The sequence below is a fragment of the Chionomys nivalis genome, chromosome 5, assembly GCF_950005125.1.
Source record: "Chionomys nivalis chromosome 5, mChiNiv1.1, whole genome shotgun sequence".
Lineage (NCBI taxonomy): Eukaryota > Metazoa > Chordata > Mammalia > Rodentia > Cricetidae > Chionomys > Chionomys nivalis.
This window is the reverse complement of record NC_080090.1, coordinates 6,532,368-6,558,041: the sequence shown is the minus strand read 5'-3', so window position 1 is coordinate 6,558,041 and position 25,674 is coordinate 6,532,368. Positions and strand designations below refer to the sequence as shown.

At 38.9% G+C, this 25,674-nt stretch overlaps 1 protein-coding gene across 1 annotated transcript in view; it reads left to right on the top strand.

The window, feature by feature from the left end:
• Spata17 (spermatogenesis associated 17) overlaps nt 1-25,674 on the top strand; it is a 177,835-nt gene that overhangs the window by 22,091 nt on the left and 130,070 nt on the right. Inside the window, 4 exon segments of the mRNA XM_057770146.1 lie at nt 190-279; nt 2,328-2,409; nt 13,897-13,947; nt 23,666-23,769. Coding sequence (XP_057626129.1) covers nt 190-279; nt 2,328-2,409; nt 13,897-13,947; nt 23,666-23,769 — 327 coding nt within the window.

The following is a 25,674-nucleotide window of genomic DNA, read 5'->3' as shown; positions in this document are numbered from 1 at the left end:
AGAAAGGTTAATTTTTAAAACTGCTCATTTTTTGAAATGTGTGTTTCTTAATTTAGTATTTTAATTTCTTTAAAATGACATGTGCGCTGTAATTACCATCTTAGGAGAAATTAAAAATTAAGGTTAACAGGTTGACTTGCCTTAGAATTGCATTAGTTATTAATGAAATAATTTGAAAACATGTTTCAGTGCCGTTGACGAGTTTAGGAAGAAGGAGAATGACGCAGCTGTGAAGATCCAGAGCTGGTTTCGTGGATGCCAAGTCCGGGCGTACATCAGGTGCATAGACTTTACCATCAGAACCTCATTTACAAACCATAGCGCCTGCCTTAGACAATCACAGGTTGTTAGGTAACATTTATTCCAGATAACCTCTTACTTCACTCAGTAATGAAGTCATTAAATTTATGTTGGCCCTGTAAAAACTGATACAGAAAACTTCTAATTATTTCTTGCTGATATGTGAATTACATCTGACATACGTACAATTCTCAATATTGTAAGCACATTTGATCAGATATATCCCCCCAAAAATCCTTATGAAGTGCTTTTATAATACCGAATCAACTGATGGGGCAAGAAAGGGACTGGGAAAGAGGTATCTTGGTTTTTCTCAACATGTTGGTTGATGAAATCAATGATGTTAAAATGATGATATTCTAATCATAAAATGATGGATCTACCTATATCTAAATTCTTCCCATGCTTTTCTTCAGTGATCCAAGAATGTTTTTAATGTTGTCTTTGATTCTGAAGAAGGGTAGGCAGTACAGCTTGCTCAGCAGTACGGTGCTTGCATGGTGTGCACAAGGTCCTAAGTTCAATTCCTAGTGACATATCTCACGTTTGAACAGATATTTTCCTAGGTGAGTTGGGGGGAGAATATGCCTCGTCTATTGTAACCCCAAAAGCTGACTGAGGAGTACACTTCACAACACTTCCTTATTTTACCCAGAGCTGTAAATTCCAATATCTAAAGTGAGGCCTCTGCTTTCACCTCAGTGCAGTCGAGAAACATGGCCGTGAAGAGCACTCTTTGAATTTACCTGACTCGTGTGCTGCCTTAGGAACACTGGAGAATGTGGGAAATCACAAGGCACATGTTTGTTGACAGAAGAATTATTTTCTAAGTTCATAACATGATTTTCATCAGTAATTCCTCAGTCATTTCTCAGCCTATCAACTGATCTGTGTGTAGAACACAATTTTAAAGTATTTTATCTGTGCCTGGTAGCTTAGATCTGTACCAAGTATTTGGGAGGCTAAGCCAGGGGGACTGCAAGTTCAAGGATCTCCTGGGTTATAGGGTGAGTTCAAGAGAAGCCTGGGTATCTTAAAGTGCACTCGATTCATTGTTGGGGCTATAGGTCTTTGGTAGAACATTCCTTGACATATGTCAATACATAAATACTCTGGGGGTTATGAAAATAAAATAGTAAAGAAGGAAAATAATTGAAGCTAAAATACCATTCAGTTATAAGCCCAAGAGGAAGAGTGAAAGTTTTCTAGTGCTATTTTCTGTATGTGATTAGCAAGCTCCCAGAGTAAGTTCTCATTCTTTAAAAACATCAGAGTTTACTAATTGTAGAGCTTCAGTCACAGGAGGCCAGGGAGAGCAACCTCATGCAGCAGAAAAATGATAAGTCCATGGTGAGAACAGATGTACTTCCCAGATGTAATAGCATGCTTCCCAAATGTGGAACTTTAGTTGTGGCTGACAGCTGGGGAGCATGCATTGTTGCAGTGAAGGCAGTTTGGAGGGCATAGGGCATAGCATGCTCACAAGACCCAAGAGCTCCTTATAAATCACCTATTTGTCCCCAACCTAGTCATAGAAGGACAGAACTCACTCAGGGAGAGTCCGAGCTCTGCCATGATAGGGCTGGCCATTAGGAAATCCGAGCAACCATGAGCCTCTGTTTCTCCTTGTGTAAAATATCAGATTCTTTCTGCCAACTCCACAGACAAAAGCCATTTCTGGTTGAGAACTCAACTTACGGTTAAAAACAAAGCATTTATGGTCAAGGAAAAAAGTTTACATGGAGTCAGGCATGGTGGACATGTGTCACTATAATCCGTGTCCTTGGGAGGCAGCTGGGGAAGATCTCCACATGTTCAAGGCAAGCCAGGTCTACATGAGTTGCAGACCAGGCATCAAGATTTTATGTCAGAGAGAAAAATAAACAAGATAAAATAGAAATAATAAAACAAAGATACATAGAACCTTAAATTTGAATTTGACATTGTAAATTATAGAACATTTTTAAAAAATGAAGAGACTTCTTGGTTCCAGTGGACACATACTAATACAGCTATTTTCATCGTAGGCACTTGAACAGGGTAGTGACAATTATGCAAAAGTGGTGGAGAAGTTACTTAGGCAGAAAACGTTATCAACTTATTGTTGAGGTAAATATAAACTTTATATTATGCCAAGATTTTAGCTGTTCAACATTCTGTAAGATGTGTTACGCCATGTAGTTTACAAATTACTCATGACAAGTAGCTGTACATGAACTGTTGCTGTTTGAAATGTCTCCCAGAAGTCTCACGTGCTGAAGGCTTGTGGTGGCACTACTTTGGGAAGTTCTGGAACCTTTAGGAGGTAGGGTCCTGATGTGGGATTCCCCTCTGTATGCTGTGAATATCATTGGTTAATAAAGGAATTGCTTTGGGCCTGTAGCAGAGCTATAGGGGAACAGAGCTAGGTGGAGAAAATGAAACTGAATGCTGGGGGAAAGAAGGGTGGAGTCAGAGAGAAGCCATGTAGCTCCACCAGAGATAGACGCCAGAATTTTTCCTGGTAAGCCACAGCCTCATGGCGATACACAGATGAATATAGATGGGTTTATACAGTTTCTGTGTGATTATTTCAAGGTTGAGCAGCAGGGAATCAACAAACAGCTCTCTCCTCCTACAGGGTACAACTCAAGGAAGGTCACTTGGGTATGTCTTTGGGGACTGTCTTGTTCCAGTCCTCACCTCTATTCCTTACCCTCTCCCTCTTTTTTCCTTCGACCTCTCCTTCCCCCACTTTCTGACCCCATTCAGTGATTAGTTTTGTACCTCTCTACTTTGCAATTCTACCTGATCATGGCCCAGAAACAAAAGTGCCCCCTGACTACTGAACAGAAATCGCAAAAACCATGGCCAAAGCAAGTCCTGCCTTTTAAGTGGGTTTCCTCTGGTTGTACCAATGCAGAGAGGATACGCAAGCACAAATCTGAGCTTAATTTTGGAAAGGAGACTTTCCTGAGAAACTTATTTTTCCATAAGTGACAAACTTTATTATACATAAACTGCATTAGCTATTTCAATTTTAATACCTTTTGTCTATGTGCATTTAGGAGATTTATTTGTTGATAGATATCTAGACTTTCTAGTGTGTTCATGGCAAGCAGGCATGTAGCTTATTCTTGAATCACCCCATTTTCAATCACAGTCTCCTCTGACAGGTAGTCAACAGCTCACAAGGATGTTAACTTGGGAAGTACAGACATGAGTTCCCTCTACATTCTCTTTAGTACTTTCTACAGAGTTGCTTTTTAGGTAAATGAGATTTCAAAAATCAGTAAGTAAGGCTAGTGAGATGACTCAGTGGACAAAGGCTATTGTCCCACATGGTGAAAGAGAGGACTGATTGCTGCAACTATGCTCTGCCCTCCCCATACCTGCCATCAAACACATAGATACATATGCAAATCAATATTAAGTAAATAAATAAATAAATGTCATTTTCAAAAATTTTAAAGAAATTATTTTTAAATGAATAAATAATACTCCCAATATGACTTCATTGAATATTTACATATTTCTAAATAAATCACTATATTTGCAATTCACTTTGACAAGCAGCAAATTAGTGTCTTTATGCTAGTTGGTATTTAACAAGTAAATGATATTTGCCAGGCATTTAAAACTTGACTTTTATGATACCCATTTGACAGGTTGTACATGCAAGGCAAAGACTTTCCTGTGTTTGCTTGGAGCACTAGTTCACATACTTAACAATGTTAGCCTTTTGTAATTGTTTTATATGGTGTGACAACTCTGACCATTGCTAACATCCTGCATCAAACTTCTGTCAAGACAATGTGTGCCTCATTATTGCTGCATTCTCCCACCAAGATACTTAGCACACAGTATCTTATGCACCTTTCTGTGAATGGATAGACAATGAAAAGTAATTTTTTAAACGACATTACTGCTGTTCCTTTTAATAAACTGGATTCAACTGCTCATCAGTCTGATTACAGCATGTCTAACTTCTTTCATCATTGGATTTTAATGAATGCAATATTTGAAAATAAGCCTATGAATTAACCAAATGCCTGCTTCTGTTGGTGTTTAACACTTTAGATAGGAAATTTTGGAAGAATATTAACAAGTCCATAATTCCCTTGTGTGTTTCACCTGCCAGGCCAGAGATTTTCTTTTATTTTTCACATTGAATGCCAGGAATTTTGGTAATTACCTTTTGTTTTGTATACATCTGAACAACTATTATTGTTGATTTTAAAGTGTACAGAGATGGAGTTCTGCTTCTATCTGAACTTAATTATGCTATTTGCATGGAGAATTTTATTTCACACTTGATCCCCTTTTGTCCATCACAGTAGAAAAGTGTCAATATTCTATTAGTGTTTCTTTCACACATATTTCTTTTGATGTCTTTTAGTGCTGTATTTTAGACTCGTTTGCTTTCTTCCTTTTCTTTCCAGTTTTTATATCTGCTTTGCTTTTTAAAGTTCGCTGTATTTTTATTGATAACCAAGACTACTTAAAATGTATTTTTGAAGCAATGTTAGGTGTATAGAAAAGTTACAGATAAGTTTAAAAGGCTCCATACAGTCGTCACCCAGTTTTCTCCTCTTAGAGAAAGGAGTTCATGGTATTACTTTCTTGTCTCTCAACCTTTTTTTGTTTTATCTTTATATACATATTGTTTTGTGTATGTGTTTTTATGTATATTTGTATGTGTGTGGGGACATGTGTGTGCATGCATTTAGGGACCAGAGGACAATTTTTCATCATTTCCTATCTGCCAATCACTTTTTCTTGAGACATGCATAGATAACAACTGTATATGAGCAGTTAGTGCAGTCTCTGCAGGGCAAAGAAATGACCCCTGAACTTAGCCTTGGAGAAAACCGTGTGCATGAAGTTTTGGGGATCAGCTTGGAACTGGAAGCAGTGAGAGCAGCATGGATGCTGATAACATGACCCAGGGAGTATGGAGAAGAGGACTAGATGTGGCCTTCAGAATATACTTCTCTGCCCTTTTACAGGAAACTTGAAACAATTTAGTGCATTCACTTACCCCTAGTAACATTTTGTGAAGTGAAATATACATATGATATCTTCCTTCACAGTTTAGATGGTTCAAAATCATTCATACTTTGCCTCTTCCCTCCCTATTGGCTTGAGTCTGGGCCATATGTTGCAATCTTATGAGACATAGGTCACACCCCAACTGATACTTTAAAGAGGCTTTTTTTTTCTTGATTTCTGTCACAAAGCCTCACCAGTAGACTGCAGGCTTCTGCTCTAGGCCTGAGATAAAGAGCCCTGGATAGTGGAGACAGAACTTTCACTCACATGAGAGAGAAACCATCTTTGCTTTGTAAGCCCCTAACATAACTGCATTTTCTCCTCAGCAAAGCTGCATAATAGCTTCCCTGATAACCAAAGCAAGTTTCTTACGTGGGACATCCTGCACAGGATACTCAGGCTTGAAGAACTGTGTTTGGAGGGTTGTTAGTTTATGCTAATGTTAGGGCATAGCCATGTGATGATCTATTAAGGAGTTGGTGCTGCCTCAGCAGACAGTTGGGTCCATCATAGTTAGTATTCAGCAGACATCTTTAACTGAGCTCTTGGGCGGGAGACTAGATTAAGGTCACAGAGGCGAAGATTTCCTAGTCATCACTATTAATGACAGCATCTTCCACCTCATGTGAAAAGGTATCCAAGCAGTAGAGCAGTGTTCATGAGGCGTAGTCTAGTTAAGAATGAGAATGAGCAGAAGGGTGTGCAGGTGCCCACCTTTAATCCTAGCACTTGGGAGACAGAAGCAGATAGCAAGTCTCTGTGATTTCTAGACCAGCCAGGGCCATGTAAAGAGACTCTGTCTCAAAAAATAAAAAGCAACTTGGAATGAGCATCAGGAAACAGAGTGACCTCGTCTTGCTTGTAGCTACCATCAAGAGAAAGACCAAATCCTGAGGTGGTAGTTTCAGAGACAACTCCTCAAAATATTACTACACCAAAATATTTCTTTCTAGATTTTAAATAATTCTGTGACACTGAAATAGGTTATCAGTCCTATGATGTCACATGTTCCCCACTACAGTGACTTTCTTAGTCTCATCTGAACAGAGCCATTCTAGCTTCTGCTGTGCTTAAACAAATCCCAGCTTCCCGCAAGACTGTGAATGTTTTCACCTACTTTTTCTGCAGCCTAATGACTTGGTTTAGTTTCTGACAGTCTCTACACCTTGTGCATGTCCTGGACTCTCGTCCCTTTGGCTCACAATGATGGGAACACTTTTGTACTACAGAGGGTTCTCTGATTCTTAGAACATTCTCTTTATAGTCACCATGCTCTGGGACTTCACCCGTAGTTAACTTCAGTTGCATACTTAGTTGTACTGATGTTTGGGACAGTAGCTGCCTCCTCTTTGTCTTCTTTCTTTCTCTTTCTTTTCCTCCTTCTGCTTATTCTTCTCTTCATTCTCTTTCTCCTTATTCTCCCTCTCATCTTTTCCCCCATTGTGGAAAACACAATTTTATTATTTTCCATCCTTTGAAATTTTCATGCTTACATAATGTGTCTTAATCAAACCCACTTTTCACCACCTCCTACAAGTCCCCCAGGACCCTCTCAACCATTGTGAAAGAGATTATTTCCTTGATTTTTCAGTGTGTCTGTTTTCAGTACATAGCAAAGCTGTGTTCACTAATTTTGTATACTTGCACTCTGTGGAAAGTATTTATTAGCCCTAAGAGGATTTGGGGCCTCTTATGTATAGAATCCTATCCTCTGGAAATAGGAATACCCTAGCTTCTTCTTTTCCTGATATTTATTTATTTTCATTTTCTTGTCTTGTCTTTTTGCTATAGCTAAAACTTTAAGTACTCTATTCTATAGGAATCAAGACAGTAGACACCCTTATCTGGTTCCTTATGTTAGTGGAAAGTTAGTGGAAATGCTTTTAGTTTTTCTCCATTAAGTATGATGTTGGATGTAAGTTCCTTATTAGAGCCACTGGAATTTGTACTCTGGTAGGACTTACCAGTGTAAACTGTATAAGACAGTTTTCGTACATAGTGATTTATTTTAAAATCACCTTTTTCTATACTTTGCCATTATATAATTAATATATGCTCTGTATCAAATATTCTTTTTAACACAGCCTGAGAGCAGTTTGAAACTACAAAGACTATTGTGATATGTAATTAATTTGATATGTTACTGTGAAAGAAATATATATATATATATATATATATATATATATATAAAACTTAGTTTTATCTTTTAAATTGTGGTCATCTAGTCAGTGACCTGTGTGTTCACAGCTTTATGGTAGTACAACTTAACTGATAAAGATAGTTGTGATTTTAAAACATTATGGTTCAGGGGCTGGAGAGATGGCTCAGCGGTTAAGAGCATTGCCTGCTCTCTTCCAAAGGTCCTGAGTTCAGTTCCCAGCAACCACATGGTGGCTCACAACCATCTGTAATGAGGTCTAGTGCCCTCTTCTGGCCTGCAGGCATACATGTAGACAGAATATTGTATACATAAATAAATAAATAAATAAATAAATATTAAAAATAAACATTATGGTTCAAATTATAAAAGTTATTTACTACATTGCTGGAGATCCCAGGATCACAATATTAATATATAGTTAAGCATTCTACATTACTTACAGAGGATTAATGTTTGATAGAACACTTAACTGATTAACAAGAAAAGGAACTTTTATTGACTTTAAATGGGGTAAAAACATCATCAACTATGATTTCATTGTATGTTGTAATGATAAATGCCAATTTGTTCTTATTATAAAAGGAATAAACTACTTAAAATATGCCACTAGCTTTAAAATAATAAAAGCTTGCCATAACTATGTCTATAGATTTTTTTATTTTGCATTACACAAATGTTTCTCCAGTAGATGGGAAAATATCACACTAGTAAGATTTCCAAATTAATTGCAATCTAGGCAGCATTCTTCACCTTTAGTGTCAGGGAAAAGAGTGAAACATAATTTTTTTCTCTTCAGAGTCTTCAAATAAACAGACTTAGAGCTCTGCGTTATTCAAGTAAAATTCTGTTAATTTTCATCAGTCATGAAGTGAATTCAGATTGATTCACTTGCTCCTAAATATTATACTAATGGTAACTATGAGAAAAAAATATAGTTTGAATTTTTTTGACAAAAAAAAAAACAACCCTATTTTAGAAGTCAGCAGTACCAATTCATGGTTACCAGTTGCCTGAATATAAGGTAAAGCACATACCTTCATGATTAGTTAATAATAAATAACTTTGATTAATTTTGAACTCAGAGTGGCAGTGATGTGGAAAGCTCATCTTCTGCCTCTGTGTACATGACTTCTAACTCTTCCGTTCTCACCATGTTTGCCAGTCACTTTGTAATGTTAATGGCCACACACTCTAAAATGATTATGAGCATGTGTTATTTTAAATGCTGTGCTTTTGAGTGAGTTTGCCATTTCTTTCTTGAGACTCATCTTTTCTTGATTTCTATCAGAATGCTTAACTACAAAGGCAAGCTTTATTTTCTATTCCTTTACCACTGTGTACACACAGGAGATATAAGCTAAAACTGAAGAAGAGTGGGTAGCTGACCAGTTCAAGTGAGAAACCCTTGAGTAGAAATTTATCCTAGGAGTTAAACAGAGGAAACTCAACTGTGGGTTTCAGACAGGAGTGCTGTGTCTCTAGCTGCCCAGGAGTTGTTAAAGACAGTGGTAAAGAAATCTTGACATTGCTTTGATGAACTTTGATTGTTATATTTGGTCCATTACAGGAGCAGTTCTCATTTATCTGACTCCCCATTATAAATGACTTTGTAGAAAGAGAAAGAGTGGGTAAGAAAGAGATACAGACAGACAGGCAGAGAGACAGAGAGACAAAGCAATATGGACATAATTTTACCAGCAGCCATTATGCTGCTGGAGAAATGAAACTCTTGTGTGATCCGTGCTTTAGCTTGGAACTTCATCACGCTCCTGGAAATGACCACATCCAAGTGTGTCCATTGTGTCAGTCAGCCCAGTTAGATGCTTTACCTCGTGCAACTGGAAATTTGTGAAGGTCTTTTCTTTTTAATCACAAAAGGTCAATGAAAGCATTATTTTTAAACACTCAATGTGATGAAGGTGTCTGAATGAAGTCAAAATAGGAAGAAATGGTCATGAACATTTACAGTAAAAGGGGAGAGAGACCTGAACATGCTCACGGACTGACCAGAAAGGGTGGATGAATTAAAGGACTCAGTCTTCAAAGTAAAATAGATGACCATAGCCACTGTGGGCCTGGGGGCTTAGCCAAGCAGAGTCACTGAGGAGCTAAGGCCTCAAAGTCTCCTCAGAAGCACTGAGATGTTCATAACCTGTCTGTACCCACAGCATAGTCGTTTACTGAACAGAACCAGTGGCCAGCAAGTTAGAAAGGACGACTGTTAGAAATCACAAAATAACAAGTCCACACGCGCATCGGCCACACAGACAAATAAGTACATTTTTCAAAGGAAAATGCTTTCCATGGCGGCTCTCCCAAGTGATAAGGCAAAGATCACTCAAAGCTGATGTGCTCAAGTGCTGACCTTTGATCTTGGCGAGTTTTACTAGTTCTACATCTGAGGTGCTAATCTTCTTTACCTTCCTTTCCCTGTTTTTCCTCCAACTCCCTTCATTTACTTCTGGAGTTTACCCAGAAAGCACCAATTGACCCTCAGTGTGAGTGGGTGCCGTATCTGCATTATAGTGAAACTGTACTCCTTGCATGGGTGGTCCTTGTGACATGACAGAGCTCTTACTTTCCTGTTTAAAGTGAACTTGGAGTCTCAATAACGAAGGAATAGAAGTCTGGCTAATAGTAAGAATATTAAAGATTTTGTTGGCTGAAAAATTGTGGTAGCTTTTAGTTTTGCTTATATGGGTTGCTACATCTCCTTTGCTTGTCCAACTACATGGAAACATTAACATTACAAAAAAATCATTGTTCAGACTAGAAAAACAAAGATCAACTGAAATGGAATGTCTACCTACATCTCTGAGATTGTATTGCAATACATACAGGTCAGATGCCTTTTCTGAGTGATTTTAAAGATGCTGAAACATATGTAATAAACATTTTAATTGTTTTAACTGTACTATTCAGATGCATTCACATTGAAAAATATTTTATCTTTAACTATGTGTACATGTATGTAGTGCTGTGTATGCACACATGAGTGCTTGCAGGACAGAAGAGGGTGTTTGGTCACCTTGACCTGGAATTACAGCAGTGGACGGGACTGGGGACTACCAAATTTGGGTCCTCTGGAAGAGTAGTGTGGGCTCTGAGCAGCTGAGCCACCTTTCTGGGCTCATACATTCTATTTTTATGCAACCGTCTCCATTCTGTCTCCAGAGCATTTCCCAAATAGTAATTCATACTTTCCCAGGTCCCTGGTAGCCACCATTCTGGTGTCTGTCTCTGTGGCCAGCTTTTCTAGGTTTGACTCTTTAAGGGAGCCACATGAAACTGATGTTATTTGGAGGTTATTTTCAAAAGCTCCTGGACTAGGCAACCTGGGACACCACATAGAATCCACTAGTGGTGTGCGTGAAAATAGGAACATGGGAATCTAGGAGACTTTTATTGCTAGCCAAGAACAGGAGACATAGCCTTGAAAAGCAAGCTTCGCTGATCCTTCTGGGGTGACAGGCCCTCGAAATGGAGGTTAGGGACGGTCATATCTTTTTTGGAAATTCACGCCCTGCCTCCTTCTGATCCTTTAAACAAGATGTTTTCTGCCCTGCTTTGAGGTTGCTGTCTACTGTCTGAGCCGTTTATCCTGTAGGCAAGAGTGTAAAGAAATGGGAGACTGTCTGCTGCTCACCCCAGCTGCCCTCTACAACAAACCGGTTTGGGCCGACCTGTTGAAGATGCTCCACATGCAGGCACTGTGTTCTAAAGGACCAACAAAGCTGGGGCTCCTGGCCAGGCTCTGGATAGCACTGCCTTTGAAATACAGATTCACAGTTGTCGGACTCAAAAACCACCGCTCCCCCTTTACTGTCCTGTTATGCAGTTAAATGTACAACCTCCACACACAGCACCTGTTCGACCCCACGGTGAACCCCAGCACCTTAGTGACTTCATCTCTTTTTATCTTCACAACAGTTCAATAAAACATATAATACCTTTTAAAAAAATTGGAATCTAGACCAGGAGACTTACAACTTTTTTCAAAGCTACCCAGATGATAAAATAAAGCCAAGGGCCAGAGGATAAGGTACTTGCCACCAAGCATGATGACAAGTTGTATATCTTTGGGTCAGAGGAGAGACCTGACTTCTCCCACAGGTTGTCCTCTGACCTTCACATGAACACCAAACACAAAGATCATTTAAAAAACAAAACGTGTCTGGAGTTCAAAACTTGTGCAGTGCTTTCAAATAGCACTGATATATACAGGCAATAACACCTTTTTCTGATTGGAGTGTTCTGAAAGACATAGTTTCCAATAATAGTTCTTTCATGAGCTGAGAGTTGTATTTTTGTGTGAACAATATTATGTTGAAAAAGTATGTGTGTAATGCTTTTACTGTTGTGAGTTCTTTGAGTTTTTATTTTTAATTAAAAGAAAAAACTACTATATGAAAGCAAATATATATAGAAATAACACATAGCCGGGCGGTGGTGGCGCACGCCTTTAATCCCAGCACTCGGGAGGCAGAGGCAGGCGGATCTCTGGGAGTTTGAGGCCAGCCTGGTCTACAAGAGCTAGTTCCAGGACAGGAACCAAAAGCTACGGAGAAACCCTGTCTCGAAAAATAAAAATAAAAAAAAGAAATAACACATATATGCATTTCATGGCAATGTTATCTTCAGTATAACTTAAATACAATATGAAATTAGATATTTTAATTTACCACAAATAGCAGGAATTATGGCACATTTGGTTTAAGGGAGACGGAGAAGTTAAAGGCAGTAATGCTCAGACTGTTGATGAGTCATATATCCCCGCAACCTTTCGCAGTTTCCTCTGGGTCAGACCAGACAACTCACAGAGACTAATTATAGGAAAGTCCTTTGTATGGAGTCTTGGCTGTCATGAGGAAGAAGTGCCAGGGATATAGGACTGAGTTTATTTTTCTATTTGTCTACCCAGAAAACTTAATACTCATAAGCTAGGGTGAAATTCTTTTAGCTGCATGACTTTTGATTGGAGAAAAATGCATGAGACTGTGGACTATAAAGGGAAGTTCTTGGAAAGAACCACACCTTATGCTGGCTGTTCCACAAGGCTGGTTAACTGCTCAGAATGTCAGTGGCTGTGCAGAGGCTGTGACATTGCGGGTTCAGAGCATAGTTACAATCTGTCTTGGCATCTTCAGACTCCTTGATAATAATTCTCTGCCCATTTCTGTGTCTGACCCTAACATCCCTTGACTAACATGTAAAACCTTTCAGAGTGTGGTACAAAGCCTCTGGCTTCCACCAACCAAAGGCTAAGGATGCACAGGAAGACTTGAGCCGTGTAGCTAGGATCTCCCTGCTTAGCTGTGACCCTCCTACCAGAAGAATTCACCAGTGTATTCTAGAAGTGCCTTGCTTTATGACTTGCTTGCTCTGTAACGATTAAAAATTCATCAAACTGTTACATGTTAGAACAAGGAACTTGAGATAACCTAAATCTGTGTTCCTAAGTTATGGCCAATCATTTGGCTCCAAGGTAAACTGTTTCTTTGGCTTTGAGGTGAGAGTTGTGTTTTTGTGTCAACAATTTTATGTTGAAAAAAATATTTAAGTAAATGTTTTTACTGTTAATTTTACTGTTGTGAGCTCTGCAGATTGTTATTTTTAATTAAAAGACAGAGCAGATAGGGAAATTTTAATTCAAGACAGTAATTTCATTAGAATAAAAAACATTGCTGAATGCTTCTTTATATAACATAGATTCGGGTATTAATAGAAAGAGTATCTTTCTTAGAAAGAAACTAAGAGTTTGGGAAATATTCACTCTACCAAGGGATTTGCTGTAATGTGATATCATTATATTTGTGATTTTATGGAGGTAAAGTGAATACTAAATGAAACAAAATTCCCAAGGCTGACTCAGGAGGCAGCTAAGCACATAGCATCTCACATAGATGGTTGGAAGGCACAATTTTGCCCCATCACTGCATCCGTATCCTTGAACGGTTTCGACTGAAGACAGCATTTCTTTGAATTTTTCATTAAACCCGACGTCTTGAAATATGAATTCCTTTTATGTTCCTGTGAGTTTTGGCTAAGAGAACCCCAGTGAATAAATCATACCATACGACGTGTCACCAGCACTTGTGAATATTTCTGCTTTGTTATTCTATTCTCAGCAGAGCACCATTGATTATCAAACTCAGCGGAGAGCATTTTATGATCATATATCTCCATTAGCTCTGAGTTTGACTACCATAGATTTTTCTGGTTAAGCTTGCATTATGTATTAGGAAGCCTATCTCTTCAATACAAAGTTTGATTTCATTTTCTAAGCCCAGATCTCTTATTATGTATTATGTATAAAGATTCTTATCCTTTATATGTAAAAATAGGCTGTGCTGTCTTTGTGTAACTGAAATCTATGCTATCTTTTCTTTTTTCTTGATTCACAGGCAGCGTATTATAATATGAAGATGAATTTCTACAATGAAATGGCTGTCAGGGTAAATATTTCTTCACTTGTTAAACAAATGAAAAGTCAATTGTGCCCTGAATTCCCTTTTAATAAAACGAGCAAAGCAGAGTAATGCAAATTTGATTGATATGCTAATGGAGGTGGGGCAAGAGCACTAGTTAAAAAGTTAGCTATATTAAACACACAGTAGCATTGACAACTGTGGTAAAATGTAAGTCACATAGCTGTAATGTCTGTGCTTTGTAATGCCAGGGATCTCTGAGCCATTGCTAAAGAAAGACCACAAATATCGGTGAAGTAATGCATCAGTGTCCATATTTCATGTGAAATATCATGGTAAATAGATGAACATGGCTCTGAGATCTAAGAATCCTTCCTCACATAGTAATTAGAATTATTCATATTCTTTAGCAATAATAAAGTTTGTTTACAGCACAGAAACTTTCTATCATTTCTGTGTTCATTTTTATGTGCTGGTTCTCTAATAGAAAGGTGACTTTAGGGCTGATAATATGGGTTGGATGGTAAAATGTTTGACTTGCAATCATGAGGGACCGAGTTCTGATCCCCAGAGCTCTTGTAACCAGCTGAGCATGGTGGTAGTACTTTCCTGTAACTCCAGTGCTGGCAGGGTGGAGACAGGCCGATCCCTAAAGTTCATTAGGCAGACAACATAGCCAAGTTGGCGAGCTTCAGGCTCACTGAGAGACCTTGTCTCCAAAAGAGGTGGGCGCAGAAAGAGTGATGGAAAATCCAACATCTCCCTCCAGCCTCCACGTGAATGCTTGCCTGCACGCACTTATGTTTACACGTATACACACACAACACATACACTCACACACAAGCTGAACATAGCAACCATATGCTTGAATTTGATTTCTGCAGATGTTGGCAATGAGTGCAAAAGAATGTATTCCCTTTATTTAAAGCAATGTAGTTATAGCTTAATTGCTAAATTATTATGTATAGGGAAATTTCTCAGTTGAATTTTATTACTGCTTCTAAGACCTTTATTGCCTGATTACATTCTCTTTGATTAATATTAGTTCTTACTGGCCGGGCGGTGGTGGCACACGCCTTTAATCCCAGCACTTGGGAGGCAGAGGTAGGCGGATCTCTGTGAGTTCGAGACCAGCCTGGTCTACAAGAGCTAGTTCCAGGACAGGCTCCAAAGCCACAGAGAAACCCTGTCTCGAAAAACCAAAAAAAAAAAATATATATACATATATATATATTAGTTCTTACTTCGGCAGAGAACACATTTTGCTTTTGGGCCAAGCAAAATAGCAAATTCTTTCTGAAAGCCATGTGCTGAGTGAGAGACCTGGTTAACATTTCTTTGAATCTCTATGCTACCCTTGGAAAGGTTGCTATCTTCTGTTTGGAGGCACAGGGGAGCCTGAACCAGGCCTACTGTAGTAACTGTGCACCTTTCTGTGTCCCTGGAGTTGGTGAGAACTCAGACAAGAGAAAGAAGTGGTATTATCTGGAAGCAAGAACTCCAAGTAGGATGCCGTTAACCTTTCTCAGTAGCATCCACACAAGCAAACACTTTAGGTTTTCTTTCTTCAGGGCATGCACTAACCTGAGAATGTATAGGTTCCATTCTTTTTGCAGTGCTACCAAAGGCTCAAACATGGAGCCTTTCAGAATCTCATCTGATTACTTCATGTCTGATGTGTCTCTAAAGTAAAAAGTAACGAATTGTTGAGAACCTAAAACAGTTTTGCATTTTCTTAAAGGACATGGTCTCATGTAGTCTTGACTATGCAGCCAAGGCTGGCCTTGAACTTCTGACTCTCTTGACCTAATGTCCAGAGTGCTAGCAATACAGGTGTAAAATACCACGCTCCACTGGAGAGTATATTACAGGTATATAAAAAACCAGCTGAGGATATAGTTCAGTAGTAAAGTACTTACTTAGTATATGTGTGATGTATGTTCAATCCCTAGTGAAACACACACACACACACACACACACACGCATGCACTACAAGAAGTTTAGAGACTCCCTTCAGAGGCTTGCGTTGAGTTAACTTTACACAGGTAGGGGCAAGGCTGATTTGTGTAGAAATTCTCAATGATCCTCTAATGAAGGTTGATTTTTAAAATTAGCAGATCACTGTTGTCTAAGTTATCTGGGACTGTGGTTTGTAGGCTGGTTTTCTTTGCTTTATGTTTAAAAACCACCTATGAATGAGTACATGTGATAATTGTCTGTGTCTGGGTTACCTCCCTCAAAATAATGTTTTCTAGCTCCATCCATTTTCCTGCAAAAGTCAAGATGTCATTTTTTCTGCTGTGTAGTACTCCATTGTGTCAATGTACCACATTTTCCTTATCCATTCTTCAGAGAACTTAGACAACAATGAGGACACTAAGAGAGACTTACATAGACCTAATCTACATGGGAAGTAGAAAAAGACAAGATCTGAGTAAACTGGGAGCATGGGGACCTTAGGGGAGGGCTGAAGGGAAGAGGAGAGAGGGAGGGAGGGGAGCAGAGAAAAATGTAGAACTCAATAAAAAAAAAAGATTATCAGATCACAGTGAGCAGTGACCAGAACTGAATTTACTTATAAGTGAGTTTTCTATTAGGTGGTACTTTAAAAACTTTGCTAACCATGTTGTAGAATATTATTTTAAGATGTGTTATATTTGTTTATGCTGTGAAATGTTGTTTAATGATGCAAAGATCTGTAGCATTCTTTTATGCTGCATTTGTTTAACTCTGTGAAGCTGTGTTACTGCGCCTGTCTAAAACACCTGATGGTCTAAGAAAGAGCTGAATGGCCAATGGTGGGGCTGGCAGGCAGAGAAAATAAATAGGAGAAAATTAGGAGAAAAAAAAGAAGGTACAAGATAGAACAAGGGGAGAAGGACTCAAGGGGCCAGCAACCCAGCTAAACAACAGACCACAAAGAAAAAAAGAAAAGTTGTGGTGGTGCACACCTTTAATCCCAGCACTCGGGAGGCAGAGGCAGGTGGATCTCTGTGAGTTCAAGGCCAGCCTGGTCTACAAGAGCTAGTTCCCGGACAGGAACCAAAAGCTAAGGAGAAACCCTGTCTTGAAAATCAAAAGAAAAGAAAGAAAGAAAGAAAGAAAGAAAGAAAGAAAGAAAGAAAGAAAGAAAGAAAGAAAGAAAAGCAGAAATAGAGAAAAGTAAAAACCTAGAGGCAAAAGATAGATGGGATAATTTAAGATAAGAAAAGCTGGCACTTATAAGAAAGAATAAGATTCCATGTGTGATTTATTTGGGATCTGTTTGGTGGGCCTCTTAAAAAGGCAAAAGAGTAAAAAGACTAAACACAAACAACAACAATTTTGGCATTGCAACGTGGGGCTAGAGTAAAAGAAAACCCAGCACTAGCATGAGGAACACTGTTCAGTAGTTAGAGGCTATGGGGTAGAGCAGTCAGTACTAGGTAAGTGTTCATACTTTTCTAATGCAGAACAAATACATAAAATGCTTTGGCTTTATATAATAGACATTATATATAATAGACAGCCCAACTTGCTATATTTTTAAAGGGCCACCTTTTCTATGTAAAATTTATGATCCCCTTTTCCTGTAGAGTCAGTCACACTCTGAAGTTTTATTTCTTTACTTTACCGTAGACATGTTTTTTTTTCTATTAAAACTGGTAACATTTTATTATTCTTCCTAATTTACATCCAACCTCCACCACAGCTATGCTGGAAGTCTCTTGGGACCCAGAGATGGCCATTCTTCAGTTTCCAATGCTTGACTTATGGAAGGTGGTTAAATAAATATCTCAGGACAATCAGTCAGTGCTGTCCCCTCTCTCTTACTCTTTCCTATGTATGGAGTTTTAAAAAGAAGTCCTTGCCTTAAACAATTTTTCTCTGCATCACTAAGGACTGAGCACCCTTGTTAGAAGAGATCATTTTTGCTTTTGCTGGGGATGGTTAAGCTATTTAAATTCCATAAGTAGGCACTCTGGTAGGGATGGACTGGATGGCAGATGTAATGACTGTTTCTTGGAGAATCCCTTTTGTCCTGGAACACTTTATAGTGATTGCTCAATCAGATGTCATTGCTTAGCAAAGCGACTAGGACTAGGAGAAGGCCTGTAGATTCTCATTCTGAGTGATTTGACTTGATTTTAGCACCCCAATCACTTCAGTTCAGATTGAAGTGTTCGCTTTATGGGAAATAACAACATAACAGCTTGAACACTAAAAATGATTTAAAACAAATTTGCAAAGTGCTGTAACTTTAGGGACTCACTTTCTCTTACAGTTATGAATTAATGTAAGTCACAATATCAAATTGTTTGTTTATTTAATGTCTAAAACATGATGAGTGTAAGAAAAATTATATAGTGACTTTACAGTGGTTAAATATGTCATCTATAAGCTTTAATCTCAGTCCTTTAGACTACTTATAATTCTATTCATATTTATTGTGCCATGAAGGAAGCACGATTTACAGTAACAACTTTCATAATTTAAGACGCACATTGCTAAATTATTTTTTGTTTTAGAAAGAAGATACTGACAGTCTCAGAGACTGGAAATGGCATCATAGTCTTAGTCACAAACTTCAGTGTTTTTGTCAAGATAGGAAGGATACCTAATGTCAAGTGTATACATCATGATGCCTCCATTGCCATGCAAAGGAATGTCTCTTCACTCCCCTTGTTACTAAGATTACACATGCAAAGCACTTAAACCGACCATTAGAGAAAGCAAAGGTAAGGAGAGCCGAGGAAGAATGAGTGCTGCCAAGGTCCAAGGATGTACACCAGGGCATCAAAACTGGGTAGGACATTGTCAGCGGGTCTACTTTCCAGGCTTCCTGTACTTCTGTTTTAGGAAAAAAGACCTTTGTTCCTCTTCCACTGACATTCAGATCACTATGGATTTGGGGAATAATGATAAACGTAGTGGAGGAAACCTTTCCTATGAGCAGATGGCTTTTGCTGTACCAAGGTTTTGCCATTTGTCTCAGTGCTTAAAATAAACATTATTTATAAGACCACTTGCAATGCGATGTTACTTAATGAGGAGTATGCATCACTGGTCTGACTCGCTTAAGAGGTCATTTAGAACTTACCGGTTAACAAGCTGTAATCCGCTGAGCACACGATGGCTTTGTTTAAAATTATCTATTCAGAGCTGATCAATGACAATAATTGTTTTATTCCAATCACTTCTGAAAGTTCCTAATTACTTTGAAGGGCATGAATACTAGCCATTTATGGTTGTGTTTTATTTCATTTTGTTTTTTTTTTGAAGTTGTTACCCATTCACCTTAAAATTAAGAAAAACAATATTGTAAGATTTATTCTGGCTCTTGAATATGTTTTCTTTTAAAAAATTGTGCATTCACCAGGACTCAAATATCAGCAAGAAATGTACAAAATCCCCCATATCAGTAGGTAAGGATAGCAGATTCCTTACCCACGTATGTACCATGTCTATACTAACCAGAAACTGTTACGCTAGCCCCCCACCCCCGGCGGCTATAAGAAAATGTGTCTTCAAGATTAAAGACACATTTTCTTTCTCCTTGTAGTGTTCACAGAAGACAGTGGTGCCAAAATTGTGGACTTTATAGCAAGACATACATGGGTTTGTGTCCTGACATTTGCTTTTATAGTGGATAGATGAGCTTGAGTAAATTACTCCCCTCAGTTTCTTCATGTTAACATGAGCCCATGCCTTGTTCATAAGGAGTGCTTGAATGGAATCCATTAGTGTGATACTTGGCAAAGCAAGAAGCAAATGACTTTCAGCCTGTTCACGTCCCTGACAGTTGTTCCCTTGTTCACCTAAGGCTCAGTTCCTTCCATTTCCTTCTAGACACTCATTTTACACAAAGCCACTTAAGGAGCGATTATTTATTGTGATGGCTAGTTTAATGTCAACTTGACACAAGCTAAAGTAATCAAAGAAGTGGGGGTTCTCAACTGAGTAAATGCCTCCCATTAGATCAATCTGCAGGCAAGCCTGTAGGGCATTTTCTTAACTAGTGATGGGGGAAGGCCCAGCCCTTTGTGGATGTTGCCATAGCTAAGCTGTTAATCCTGGATTCCATAAAACATAGGCTGAACAAGCCATGAAGAGCAAGTCAGTAAGCAGCAACCTTTCATGGCCTCTGTATCAGCTCCTGCCTCCAGGTTCCTGCCCTATTTGTGTTCCTGTCCTGTCTTCCCTTGGTGATGGACTGTTATCTGGCAGTGAAAGTGGACGTGCAAGCCAAGAAAACCCTTTCCTCCACAGCTTGCTTTGGTGGTGGTGACTCCTCCCAGCAGTAGTAACCCTACCTGTGCTTCAGTGTGGATGAGTTTTCATTTTTATCTTAATCATCACTTGCTATGTTTACTTTTTCAGTATATGATTGTGAATAAGGATTTGCTGAATAGGATATGTGCCAAGAATATCAGGGTCGCAGAAGGTTCCATTTGAGCCTGTGTGGATGAGGTTGCTATTCTTGCCAGTACTAGCTAGAGTTGGGGAAAGAAGGATCCCGGGCCATTGCCTTGCCCTGCCCCCAGGAATGCCTTTTGTGGGTTAGCACAAGTTTATGTTTGTATGCACAGGCTGCTTTTCTCAGAAATGGCCTCAGTTTCTGTTCTGCCGTACAGAGACTTTTAGCCACACACTCACTCCTCAAAAACATCTCTATGTCTGCTGAGATGTTGATTTTCTTTGAATCTGGTAATATTTCCAGGTATGTGTTTCCTCAGCACCATCACTGAGGGCACGTGTTTCCTGCAGTGCATATCTCCAGATGGCCAGCGTTGCTTTGTCAACAGATAGGAGATACATCAGACATCACCCAGCCACCCATGAGGCCTTAGGCACTTATTGGAACTCACTAAGCATCAATTTTCTCTTCTTTCAAATGAGCCTTATATCAATACCTCAGCACAAAATGAGAGCATTAAGTTAGATGAAACAAGAAAATACTCTCCTATTTGCATGTATTATTTATGTATGTAAACTTTGATTTGTTTCTCTGTTTCATTGAAAAGGATTTGTACCAATTCCTCCAGGTTGTCAGATATTTTATGATTTTGGTTAAATTATGGAGACTTTCCAAATTGAATACCATATCATTTTATAACAATCTTTTTTAATCTGAAGAACTGATCTCTAAGATGAGATCCTCTGAGGAGTTTGAGACTGCTCAGTAGCTGCAAGCTCTTGCTGTTCTCCTATGGGACATTTGGCTCTGAGCACCCACGCCAGGTGGCTCACACCAGCCTGTGACTCCAGCAACGGAATCTGTTACCTTCTGGCTTCTGCTAGCACTGCACTCAGTTGCAGCTCTCCCATGGCTAAGACAATTAACTAAAGAGAAAGGAGTAATTGAACATAACTTGAAAAACATTTTATTGACAAGCTCTCGATGTAGGTATAGTGTTGCTTCATTCTGGTTCCTAAGATTCATGTCTCTGCTTCAATACCCTCACCATTGTGGCTGTTTCCTGTATTTTAATCATTTCTTCCATACCAAAAGGCTGACTAAGATATTAAAATCCCCACAAATATCAGACTGTCAAATGATTGTGAAATGCTTTTAAATAGCTCTTTTAAATGATAGAGAACATCATTGTGTATTCAGTATAAATTCCACATTCCACTTACATGTATATTAGGCTTAATACCTTTAGCTAAAACACAAAACAAAACAAAAATACTGCTGGAAGGCTAGCAATGATCCTCAGGGCTTCCTTCCATATTTTTAACTAAGTGCAGACATTTTTTTGTCCACTAAATTGATATCATACTTTGTGTCTTAGTTTGAATTGTCCTGATAACTGGTGAATATATTATCAAAGGAGACAGATTCTCAGAATGACTGGGAGCTTGCAAGACCACCGAGAGCTGCCCTTAAGTGTGTTACTGTGCAGCCCCAACACTTCTCTCACCCCAGAACAGTGAAGCTCTGTCTTTTGGTAGAAGTAAACTGTTTGGATTTCGGGGGGGGGGGCATTTGAAGACGACAGCTTCAAGAGAAGTTCCATGGGTTGGAAATTGTAGCCCATTTATTTCCTAGTGCTGCTCGTAGTGACGGGAAGAATAGATTTGGCACTGCTCCAGCTTAATTTAGATCTACCACTGCCAGCTGACTACGAGAAAACTACGTAACCTATTTTCTGTTGTTTTCTATGAATGAGCTAAAATAATACTTTTCACATAAAAGTGTTCTGAAGATAACATAAGTAAAATGCTTAGGATACCCCCTGACGCGCCAGAAGTCACCAAATAGTAGCTGTTAACATTACTAGAATAGCATCAAGATGTCATGGTTAAGACTCAGGGCAGTACCAGGTGTAAATGCTGGCACCTGTCCCCAGCCCAGCACTTGGGAAATGCAGGTGAGACGATAAATTTGAAGATAGCCTGGCATCTATCATGAGTTACGGGCCACTCTGGGCTATTAGGGAGGAATTATTCAAAGTGAAAAGTAAGTAAATGCGACATTAGCTATCAGATTTTTCCCCTTGGTAGTACTAGAGATTTGAACCCAGAGCCTTGTTAATATTTATATGTTGACAATTAAAGGAAAGACAATGAATTCCAAAGAGAACAGGGTTTGGGGGCAGAGAAGAGAAGGGAAAATGACATAATACCAAAAATAAACAAAAGTTGAAAAAGAACAAAAAGAACATTTTTTAAAAGACAGGCTCATTTAACAGTTTACTTCAATAAGGCCTAATCCAACCGGCAGTGCTATTGGTAGTTGTATTAGCTCTTCTTTCTGTTGCTGTGACCAGATAACTAAGGGAGCAGCTTCATAGCCAAGAATTTGGTACAGTGGATAAAGAGCTTTCATCCAAGCGTGAGGATGGGGCTTTGCATCCCCAGTAGCTATATAAGAGCGGTGGCAATGGTGGCCTACACCTGCAGTCCCAGTGCTTGAGAGGAAGAGACCAGGTATGGGGAAAGCTGCCTGGTTAGACTTGCTGAAGCAGCCAGATCTGGCTGCGGCTAGAGAAGCTGCCTAAGTAAATAATGGGGACAGTGATCAAGAAAATTCTGACTTCAACCTCTGGCTTTCACATATATCCACACATGCACCCACACATGAGAATGTGCTAATGCACGCGCGCGCGCGCACACACACACACACACACACACACCATAGAATAAATATAATAGATTTTTCTCAATGATCATGACCTATCTAGTGTCAGGTTTTTTTTGCCACTTTAGCAATGTCAGATATGGGTTCCATCTCATGGCATGGACCTTAAGTTCAATCAAAAGGTTGGTATTCATATTACATTTGTGCCGCAATCCCATGAGCATATCTTGCAGGCATGTCTCTGTTGTAAGTTGCCAGGTTGGTAGCTGGCTGACATTGACAATCACTTTTTCCTATAGTGGCATGCGGCATACCTTGCAGCATCATAAATGCTTGCCAGTAGGGGTGAAGCTTTCAGCTCTATGCCAGCTTGACGTCTCCCTGTTTGATGACATAAATATTCCCTTCAGCACCACAGTTTTACCATCAAGTTTTAAAGAACAACCAAATAGCCTTAGTAGCCTATGATGTTTGAAAGGGCTGGTCCATGCAACCTCCTTAGCCTGTGACTCAGCATATGAAGCCCATTCCTGGCTATGTGGTTGCATAAGATGTCTAGTTGGGGCATTGTCCAAACCTTTATTTGATAGAAGTCATTATGCATAATTATCTTGATTTGAAGAGGTATATTGTTTAAAAAATGTTAAATGGCATATTTTATCTTTTTATTTACATTAATAGATTCAGAGACGATGGCGTGGCTTTAGGATTCGGAAGTATTGCTTTAATTATTATTATTTGAAGGAATACTTGAGAGCTGTTTCAGAGACCAATGATGCAATTAGGTGAGTAATATAACCACTCATGTTCTAATGAAAGTTCACATGGACTATCAGTGGATACTGGTTATTATCACACTTAGAAAAAGCCCTTGAAAGTTAGTGATATCATGTTGCAAGATATAGCTACATGATTCTGTTTACCTTAAACGTTTATTATCCACATGTTATTATCATGTATGATTGACTATAGATTTTTGTGTGTATGGTATGTGGTCATTCAAGAGTTTACTTTCTATAAAAATATGATAATAAGTTAGATTTATCTATGAAATGATTCTGTAGATGAAGTCTTCAGTAAACCTCACATGTATTTTGATAAACATGCAAAGCAATGAGGATTTGCTTCTGAAGGAGGACAATATCATGGGACACATTAAGGGGAGCAATCTGTAGATAGATACAAAGTGTGGCAGTCATGGCACTGCTCAGTCAGCTTTCCCAGAAGGCTGTGTGGTTTATGTTGCTGTGCTTTCAAAAGTCTCCCTGTGTGATAGACCCCACTGTAGTGACATGATTACCGCATGCCTTCAGGACATGTAAACGAGGTGGAAATGATTGTTAATGATTATTGGTACCCAGAGAGTTTTTACTTGCAAGTTTTGTTCCTTCCACAATCATTATTATTTTTTTTTTTACTCCATAATGTTTTTGGATCGAGGATACAAACAGTTGTTTTAAAGTTCTTGCTCTAAGGTGTGCCTTCCTTCCTGAGGGCCTCTCTTTGTACAAATCTGTGTTTTTAAATCGATTAACATGTTTTAAACAGATATTAAAGCTGGAATCCTAAAATTATTTTCTGTAGTATTGCCAAAGACCCAGTTTTGCCTAAGTGGAGGACCTTAAAAGATTCCCAGATCCCCTCAGGCTGCTGGCACCATCCCTGTCTCCACTCTTCTCACCAGTGGGTGACAGTATCACTTTGCATATTCGCTTGTTTGGAATATAATTTGATGGTGGAAGATACAAACTAATCCCACACTAGTTCAGATTTATGTATAATAAAGGGTTATTTATTTCGAGGAGACTCACAGATAACTTTCCTAGATCACGGTCCTCTGCACAAACGGGGGAACAAGAACAGAGTCTAGCAGCTGGAAGTGAGAGCCTGAAGCAAGAGAGCAAGCACAGGCTTTACAGCTGAATTTATAGTATAAAAGACCATGCCCAAGTGGGCTAGTGTCTTAAAGGCTATTGGCTGAAAGAGCTGAAGGAGCTCCCACAGCAATAATTCCTGTTGGAGATGTAAGTGGTGCATTTTTTATATGTTTTAAACAGCATTACATCACAAAATCTGCAGGAGAATGGATGGACTTCAAATGTATAACATTAAGTGAGGCCACATAATTATATTCTTCCTCATATAAGGAACCTAGCTAATGATATATGTATGCGTGTAAGCAGTTGAGCATGCAGGTACAGTGTGACATGCAGAAAACACAACAAGGCAGACTAAATATCAAGAGGTGAGCAAAGACTGACCACAGGTGTTCTTCTATTAATGTGAGTTTCTGTTCAGTCCTTTATAAATTTGTGATTCTTGCTTTAAAGATTTTAAATTAAAGTAAGTATGGCCTAGGGAAATAGCTTAGTCAGTAAATTTGCTATATAAGCTTCAAGACTAGAGCTGAGACCTGCCAGAACCCAATAAAAGCTGGGCACCATGGTAAGTATCTGTAACCCCTGCACTGGGGAGAGGGCTGGAGACATACAGACCTCTGGACTCCATCCAGTCTAGCTGACCGTGAACCCTAGGTTTACTGAGAGGTAGTATTTCAGAAAATATGGTGAGGAGCAATCAAGAAAGACACCGGATGTTCCCTGACTGCTATAGGCATGTGTACACACAGACCCATCTGAAAACGTGTGTGCATACAAAAACACATAAAGACACCCAAATTTAAAATAATT